Source organism: Octopus bimaculoides, chromosome 28 (assembly GCF_046866305.1).
Source record: "Octopus bimaculoides isolate indiv1 chromosome 28, ASM4686630v1, whole genome shotgun sequence".
In the NCBI taxonomy this organism is placed as follows: Eukaryota; Metazoa; Mollusca; class Cephalopoda; order Octopoda; family Octopodidae; genus Octopus; species Octopus bimaculoides.
Genome location: NC_142955.1, coordinates 25,514,454 through 25,524,453, shown reverse-complemented (window position 1 = coordinate 25,524,453; position 10,000 = coordinate 25,514,454). Strand labels below are relative to the sequence as shown.

Genomic DNA, 10,000 nt, shown 5'->3' with positions numbered 1-10,000 from the left:
CAAGAGGTGTTGTGATACTCATTCTAGAACTTTGTGCTGAGAACAAATTCTGTCTAGGTGGTTTTTTTCAGGATTGTGGCTACTCATCTGTCCACACGAGTATCTTGTTTAACATGTAATTTGCTAAAATGGCCCCTGTAAAGATCTCTCTCATTGACTCATACATACATATATACATACAGAAGACAGTAGTGTGTGATTTAACCCTTTTGTGACTAATGTTTGGTGGAAGATTTTAATTCAGAACTTCTCAATAACAAGACATTTGTACTACAGAGCCAGAAGCGGTTTCAGGCAGATTGGGATCAAAAAGGTTAAGGGAGATTTTGTTGCTATTTCTGTAAGATCTTGCTTCTCTGTAGAGGTCTCCTTCATTGGCTCATACATACATACGCTATACACATAGTGTATACATATATACTGTATATATATATATATATATATACATAAAACAGATGTGATTTGAAGGAAATTTGGTTGCTATTTCTACAAGGTCTTTGCTATCCTGCAGAGGTCTCATTGGCTCATACATGCATAAGACAGTCGGATGTGATTTGATGGAGATTTAGTTGCTATTTCTACCAGATCTAGCTACCATATAGAGGTTTCCCTCATTAGCTCGTAAATGACATCTACATATGTAAGGCTGCAAGGTGTAATTAGAGGGAGATTTGGCTGTTATTTTCGACATGTCAGGTAACCACATAGAGGTTTCCTTGTTTACCTCTGTCAGAACATGTGTGTGTGTGTATATATATATATATAATTAAATTAAAACAGTAGGGTAATAAATTGGATATGAATTAATATCAATTTAATACCAGGGAACAAGCACATTAAAAGAATCAGGGATATTCAGAAAAAATATCTGAAATCTCAAGGATTATTGCATATGTTTATATAAAAATATACACGAGTATATATAAAGGAGGCCACTAAGTGGACTGCTAATGTGCTAGAAGAAGATCACATGTCATGTGTTTACTAATTTGCTAAATTCCCTTTGAGAATTATTCGGTCTTAGTAGACCCATGACATGTGATCTTCTTCTAGCATATTAGCAGTCCACTTAGTGGCCTCCTTTATATATACTCGTGTATATTTTTATATAAACACACACACACACACAAACATATATATATATATATATTATAGACATTTCTCAAGGCCTCTTTTCTATTGGATTGTGCAATGTCCAAACTCCACATATCCTGGTGTTATCTCTTGGTAACATTGGCTACGATGGTGGTGGTGGTGGTGGGGAAAAGTGCTCGGGGCGATGTTAATTATGGAGATAAACATTGTGAAGTGATACAGGTAATCATGACAGCGTTGATGATGATGATGATGATAGTTATAGTTGTAGGCAGCAATAATCTTGGTGGTGGTTGTATGGTGGCTATTGTTGTTTTGTGGCAAGTTGGCAGAACCGTTAGCACGCCAGACAAAATGCTCAGCAGCATTTTATCCATCTTTATATCCCAAGTTCAAATCTTGCTGAGGTCAACTTTGCCCTTCATCTTTTTGGAGAAGCAAGACCTTGTAGAAATAGCAACCAAATTTCCCTCAAATCACATCTGTCTTATGTGTGTATATATATATATATATATATATATATATATATAAACAGTATAAGCATTTAATATAGAGCGTTCTTGTTCATGAAAACATCTTAACAGGTACAGGAGTGACTGTGTGGTAAGAAGTTTGCTTCTCAACCACATGGTTCCAGGTTCAGTCCCACATGTGTACACATGTTCCATGTCTGTGTGAAATAACATCAGAGATGCCTTGTCCCATGTAAAAACGCTAGGAATTGCTCTTATTCTGGCAGTGACTAAAGCAATCATAATGTTGGTAAACTTTCTATATCTTCAGCAAGTATCTCAGAGTCGGAAGCCTGAATGCCTCACCTGAATGGAGCAATGAGGACTGAATTAGCTTTCACCTGTAGAAGAATTCCGTCTGCCATCTCTAGCCAACCCAAACCACCTTGAACTAGTTTCAGTTGCCATGGCTTTCTCCTTGGTGGCTTTCTTCAGTTTCTGTCTACCAAATCCACTCACAAGGCTTTGGTTGGCCTGGGGTTATAATAGAAGACACTTGCCTAAAGTGCCATGCAGTGGGACTGAACCTGAAATCACATGGTTGGGAAGTGAATTTCTTAACCACACAACCATGCCCATCCCTTTCATTTAATTTCTGAACAATTAAATGTATTTATAATTTAATAATCAGTGATATTTCCAGAGTCTTTACTGCTATTTTCTCGATCATCCCCTTGTTCATTCTTAATGGTAACCCTTTGGGGTCTTTGCGGAAATGATAGTCTATCATCCCCTTTTGTTTCAATTACACTAACATGATTTTTGTCCTTTGGTCACAGCTGTTATAACCTATTTGCTGGCCCTTAGAAAGTATGAAAAATGTCTAATATGTCCTTCCAACTTTGCTTTTGTTATAATATCTATTCAAACCCCAAAGAAGCCCTCTCAACACATGACTATCATGCTCCCCCACTACGCCTGCTCATCATCAGAGATGTTCATATCGTCAGCCACCAAGGGACATGCTCAAATGGTTAAGGTCAAACAACTGACAAGCAAATCTGTGGTATTAAGCAGAATATTTACTCTAAAGATATTTCTGCTTGAGCAAATCAGTGCTGAATCAATCTGAAATGTAATGGAATAATAATAGGTTAGTTTCAAAACATTGATGTCCAGATCACAACAGCAAAGTTTGAAGGGAATGGTAGTGATTTCCTTTGATTTCTAGATCGAAGCAAATAGGAAATAACACTTATTGACCAAAGTCCAGAAAGAAATCTGTGGTATTGAGCAGAATATTTGCTGAAAAGATATTTTGTCTTCAGCAACTCAGTATTGAATCTGTCTGAAATGCAGTGTAAAATGGGTCAGTTTTAAAACGTTCATTTCCAGGTCATAAAAGCAAAGTGTGAAGGGAATAGTAGTCATTTCCTTTGATTTCTAGAAATCAAAGGAAATGACTACTATTCCTGAGTTGCTGAAGACAAAATATCTTTAGAGTAAATATTCTGCTCAAACCCACAGATTTCCTTGTTGTCTTTGGTCAATAAGTGTTATTTCCATATTCAGCATTAAAAATATTATTTTTAAAAAAAGGCAATAAAAGAATTTGTCTGAAAATGAAACGTTTTCTCCAAAAAAAAATTCCCCAAGGAAGGCATTAACTGGCCATTCATACCTTTAATTCCAGAATCAACATTTACAAATCCTAATGTTACCTTTTATTTTCTTTCTTTTGTTTTCTTTGCAGGACTATGCACCACACATTATATGCACCCTTCTTTTTAGTTCTACTTTGCTCTCTTTTCAGGTGGGTTTGCATTTGTCTATGTGGCCCAAGACATCAGCACTGGCAAGGAGTACGCCTTGAAAGTAAGTTTGCTTTTTTTTCTTTTTTTTTTTCACTGCAACTCTTCTCATTTTTTCTTTTGCAGTCTCTATACCTACTCTCCCTCTCTTCCTCTCTCTCTCTTCCTTCCTCTCTCTCTCCCTCCCTCTCTTCCTTCCTTTCTTTCTCTCTCTCCCTCTCTTTCTTCCTTTCTTTCTCTCTCCTTTCTCTTCTTTTCTCTTCCCCCCCCTCTCTTCCTTTCTCTTTCTCATTTCTTCCTTTCCATCTTCTTTCCTTTTCTCTCTTTCTCTCCTTCCCCCCTCTCTCCTTTCAGTTTCCTTCTTCCTCACTCTTTCTATCTTCCCCCCTCTCTCTCTGTGCCTTTTTCCCCTCTCACCTCTCTCTTTCTATGTCTATCTCTCTGTTTCTCAGACTGTATTTTCAGTGTCTCACAGCTATTGTGGTAAATAGGCATTAGAGCCCCTACATCAGTGGCTCTCAACAGGGGTCCATACTAGATTTGAGGGAGGCTGCACCAGGCTCCAATCTGATCTGGCAGAGTTTCTACAGCTGGATGCCAACCACTCCGAGAGTGTAGTTTCACTGACCTGGGCCGACGACCATCCCAGTGGACGCCTGCTCCTGGCCAGTTCCAGGCAGTTGATCTTTTCGCGGGCGCCTGCCAACGCGCTGTGGGCCGGTTTAACTTTTCCAGGCGTCCATCTCGACTCAACATCTCCCCAGCCGAACTCTCGGCCCTTCGATCCCTCCGACGCCGCACGGACATCATCATAAAACCGGCTGATAAGGGTGGAGCCGTGGTAGTATGGCGCGCGGACCTCTACGAGGCCGAAGCTCTCCGTCAACTTCGAGATACCTCATTCTACCGCCCTCTGCCCTCCGACCCCACGCCCAGCTACCAACAGACTGTGTCCTCCACTATCCATGACCTCATCCTCTCCTCCCATCTCCCCGCCACCGCCTCCAACCTTATTGTTCGCACCCCACGCACCCCCACCATTTACTTCCTCCCCAAGATCCATAAACCGAACAACCCTGGCCGCCCCATCGTCTCCGCCTGCAACTGCCCCACCGAGCTTATCTCAAAATACCTAGACCGTGTCCTCGCCCCCCTAGTGGCTTCTCTCCCTTCCCACATTCATGACACTAACCACGCGCTTCGTCTATTCAACTCTTTCTCTTTCCCTCCCGGCCCTTCTAAGCTTCTCTTCACTCTAGACATCCAGAGCCTCTATACAGTGATCCCCCACGACGAGGGGCTGTGTGCCCTGAAGTTTTTTCTAGACCAACGCCCCAACCCACAACCCGACACCTCCACACTCATTCGTCTGGCCGAACTTGTCCTATCTCTCAACTGCTTCTCGTTCGCGGGAGATATCTACCAGCAGGTCTCGGGAGTGGCCATGGGGACGAGAATGGGCCCCAACTACGCGAACCTCTTCGTTGGTTATGTTGAGGCCCAAATATTCTCCAGTTTCACTGGTCCCACTCCCGAACTATACGGCCGGTATATCGACGACTGTATCGGTGCCACCTCTCTCTCCCGTGAACATCTTGACTCGTTCCTCTCTTTCGTTCAATCTTTCCATCCTGCCCTCCACTTCTCCTGTACTGTCTCTGACACCTCTGTCCCCTTTCTCGACATTTCGGTCAGCATCCTCCACTCCGCCCTTAGCACCTCCATCCACTACAAACACACAGACTCACACTCCTATCTCAACTTCTCCTCCTCCCACCCTAGACACACAAAACTTTCCATCCCCTATTCCCAATTCCTCCGTCTACGCAGACTTTGTAGCGACAGCCATGACTTTGAGACTCAGTCTCAACTCATGGCTCACCACTTTAGCCTGCGTGGATATCCACCCACCACCATCCACACCGCCCTTGCCAGAGCACGTTCTGTGGACCGTGCATCTGCTCTCTCAACCCGAACCCGCCCTGCCGTTTCCCGCCTCCCTTTTCCCCTCACCTACCATCCCACCACCCTACCCCTCCAACGCTCCATTCTCCGAGCTTTTCGGCGCCTCCAGTCCGACCCCTCCACCTCCCACATCTTCCCTAATCGACCCCTCCCCTCCTTCAAACGAACCCACAACCTACGGGACCTCTTGGTCCACAGCTTTTTCCCCAACCCAACCTCCCAACCTGGCTCGTTCCCCTGCTCCCGCCCACGCTGCCGCACTTGCCCTTACCTCTCCAACACCACCCTCCTCACCAGCACCCATCACCGACCCTATCGCATCACCGACTCCTTCACCTGCACCGTCTACCAACATCATATATTGCCTCTCCTGCTCTCTCTGCCAATCCCTGTACATCGGACAAACGGGGCGGCGCCTGGCCGACCGATTCGCGGAACACCTCCGAGATATCAACGTCGGCAATGACACCCCGGTGTCACGCCACTTCCGTTCTGCCGGCCACTCCTTGCGGCAACACCTGTCGGTGTTTGGACTGTCCATGCACAGGGGCCATCCGGACTCCCGTTTGCGCCGTGAACAGGGATTAATCTTCTATCTTCGCTCCTTTGCGCCACATGGGCTCAACTCCCCTCCACTCTTCATCTAACCCCCTCCTCCTGTCTCTCTCCCCCACCCCCCTCCTACCACCCATCTCTCCCCTCCCCCACCTCCTGCTCCGACTCCTACTTCTTTGTACGTCTCTTCACCTCTCTTCATACTTCTCTCCACTCCCACTTCTCTTCACCCCTACTCTTTCTCTCCTCTCTCTTACTCTCTCTCACTCTCTTCTCTCGTACTCCCCCCTCTCTCACTCTTACTCTCTACACTCTTACTCTCCTACTCTTTCACTCCTCTTTCTCTCCTCTCTCTTACTCTCTCTCACTCTCTTCTCTCGTACTCCCCCTCCCCCTCTCCCGTACTCCCCCCTCTCTCACCCGTACTCCCCCCTCTCTCACTCTTACTCTCTACACTCTTACTCTCCTACTCTCTACACTCTTACTCTCTTACTCTCTCACCCTTACTCTCTCACTCTCTTCCCCTCTCTCTCACTCTCTTTCTCACCCTTACTCTCTCACTCTCTTCCCCTCTCTCTCACTCTCTTTCTCTTCCTTTCTTCTTCCCCCCATACCCCTCTTCCCTCTCTCTCACTCTCTTTCTCTTCCTCTCTTTCTCTTCCTCTCTTTCTCCCCCCATACCCACCTTCCCCTCTTTCTCCCCCCATACCCACCTTCCCCCTCTCTCAATCCCCCTTCCCTCTCTTATACCCACCCTCTCTCCTCTCTTCCTCTCCCCTCCCATACCCATCTTCCCCCTCTCTTACATCGACCTTCCCCTTCTCCCTCCTCGTCAACACTCCCTCATAAGCTCATCCCACCACACCCCAACACACTCCTACTCTACCTTCCCACTCCACCCCATCCAATTCCTTACACCCACCACCCACCCCTACCCACATACCCCACCCTACCCACATACCCCTACCTCTACCCCACACTCCACCCATGCCTTCCCCACCTCCCAACACCCTCACATCACACCACACCAATACCCTTGCATCACACCACGCACACCACACCAATACCCTCGCATCACACCACGCACACACTACAACTGACCAACTACTTTCTCACTTTCTCCCTTCCCCCATTTTCACACTACATACGTCAAGATCACCAGCAGTCTACCTCCCACACACAGCCCCTCGTTCCCGATCACCGTTCGTTATCTCCCCCTTTCTTAGCTCTCCTGAAATAAGAATTTCTAACTTCCGGTCAGTCAGCCATTGTTATGATCGGCCATTATTATGATTGACCGTTGACTGAACACTATTCAATTTTTTTTCTCCGTGTTTTTCTCCTTGTCTCCGTATTCTTTCTGTTGAAGAGCGTAGCTCGAAACGTCAAAGACTTTCCGTATTCCCGAGCGTCATACTAATATATACTTTTGTTATTTACACCACCTGTCCTCGTCTGTTGTTATTTTTTGTATAATCTCCCATATATATATATATGTATATATATATATATATATATATATATGTATATATATATATATATATATATATGTATATATATATATATATATATATATGTATATATATATATATATATATATATGTATATATATATATATATATATATATGTATATGTATATATATATATATATATATGTATATATATATATATATATATATATATATATATATATATTATATATATATATATATATATATATATATATATATATATATATATATTATATATATATATATATATATATATATATATATATATATATATATATATTATATATATATATATATATATATATATTATATATATATATATATTATATATATATATATATTATATATATATATATATATATATATTATATATATATATATATATATATATGTATATATATATATATATATATATATATATATATGATATTGATATTATATATTTGTAGATTGCTGTTTAACCATAGGTTTCATACTTTGGAATTTTCAATTTTCAAATGCTCTACATGTAAAGTAGTAGTAAAACTGCCTCCATTTTAGATTTAGATATTGTTTTACCACTGTTTTATGTTTGAAGCATTTGAAAATTGTGAATTTCAAAGCATGAAACCTAAGGTTATGAAAAATATCCTCAAATAAAGAAAGTGTTTATGCATCATTGCAGTGTCGAGAGCTCATTCCCGCTGCTCACCACTACTGAATGTATCTATCTACAGACAGAAAGGTGGATGGATTTTGTTTGTTGCTGCCACTGTGTGGTTTTCTTGTCTGTCACTGCCCCTGTCAGATTTAAACTTTTCAGACGTATAGCATTGTGCATTTCCCTTATTTAAGATAACTGGTTACAAGTCTAATATTACTTAACAAACTTTCTAGCTTTAAATGAGTTGTGATGAGAGCTTCAACACCCCTTTGCAAGGGGTAGACTGGTCCAAGTAAAATATAAATAATAACGATCTCAGTGAGTTCAAGGTCAGAGTTTGGAGTTGAGTGAAGTTCATGTTTGTTCGCAGTGAAGTCAGAAGGAGTCAGTTGGTTAGTTCACAAGGAATATCGATTGTTGGTTTGTAAAAAGATTTGTTAGTTCATTACATTGTTTTTACTGTTGTCTGGTTATCTGAACAAATTATGTTACAACAAAATGATAAACATTTGATTTCCTAATCAACTGCTTTTGCAGAACACTATTTAATAGAGACAACTTTAAACTGAGTTACAGCTGTATCTTCGACACAAAAGTCTTTATAACATGTAAACCAGCTTTTCACTAACTGAGGCTAACTGCAAATTCAGAATTTCAAATGCATGCCCTCTTAATAATTTATACAAAGCTGAAGCTGAAGTCACCTCCCCTGGTTGAAATTTTAACATTGTGTATAAATATTATGATGGTATCATGGAAGATAAATTCAAAGACTGGTACTTGAATTATATTTCTATTTTTAGAAATATAGACAAGAGGATTGCAACAAAAATGTTCAGTTATACAATTTCAGCATCTAGTGTAAGATGTTGAGAGATGCAGACTCTATAGAAATGGGATAAATCATTGAAAAGGAATTGATACTCAAAAATATCTTACTAACTGCGGGAACTAACTAAATCAAACTATCGAAATGTCAGATCAGAGATACTTACTAAATGACACCACTTTGACAAGTACCTCTTAAAACACTAGATCATACCACCAACTGGTTGATTGGACTTTTTACCTGAAACATTCATTCATTTTCACTAGTAGACATCCTGGATCCTACTATATATATTTCAGAAATATATATATATATATATATATATATATATATATATACTCTGACATTTTCTGCTTGTTATATTTCCATAAAGCAGTATGCTCCAATACTTAAGTATTTACTAGAAACATTCACATTCTCTCTCCTTCTCTCCAACTTCATCCTCTTACAGATGGCTACTGAACTTTTCATACATATTTCCACATAGACCTTTTTTTTATATATATATATATATTTAATTTCTTCTTTCATTTTTCTTTATATTCCACTTTCTCTGCTAGCAGATATATATTTTTATACATTTTTTATGCTATCTAAATGCTATCATTTCCATTTTTAAAAGTCTTTCTAATCACCAACTGGAATTAACCTTCTCCCAACAAGACTATCTAAGAGGTTTTTCCCCTTAGAGCCAGAAATATATTATGCATCACAAGGTTATTTCTATAACAAACAAAATATATCACATGGTTATTTCTATGTTTACATCTGTCAGCTTGTTTATCATACACTGAAAGTGAAACTTGAAGTTATGACAAATTATCATTAATAGACTACATCAGTGTGTACTTCACTGTGCCTCACTTTACTTTTATGTTAAGTACTCTGTTTTTATTCCTGTAAATAATCATACCTTTACACACACACACACACACAGACACACACACATATTTGTGTGTGTATAAATATGTGTGCGAATGTGTATATGCATGTATATGTGTGTGTACATATATATATATATATATATATATATATATATATATATATATATATATATATGTATATGTGAGTGTATGTACATGTATATATGTGAGTGTATACATGTATATGTGAGTGTGTGTATGTATATATATATATA

At 40.3% G+C, this 10,000-nt stretch overlaps 1 protein-coding gene across 17 annotated transcripts in view; it reads left to right on the top strand.

Moving 5' to 3' along the window:
- LOC106876583 (cyclin-G-associated kinase-like) overlaps positions 1-10,000 on the top strand; it is a 105,508-nt gene that overhangs the window by 41,194 nt on the left and 54,314 nt on the right. For all 17 annotated transcript variants that reach the window (XM_089344711.1, XM_089344710.1, XM_089344706.1 and 14 more), the window contains one exon: positions 3,361-3,422. In XM_089344711.1, coding sequence (XP_089200837.1) covers positions 3,361-3,422 — 62 coding nt within the window. The remainder of the gene's footprint in view (positions 1-3,360; positions 3,423-10,000) is intronic.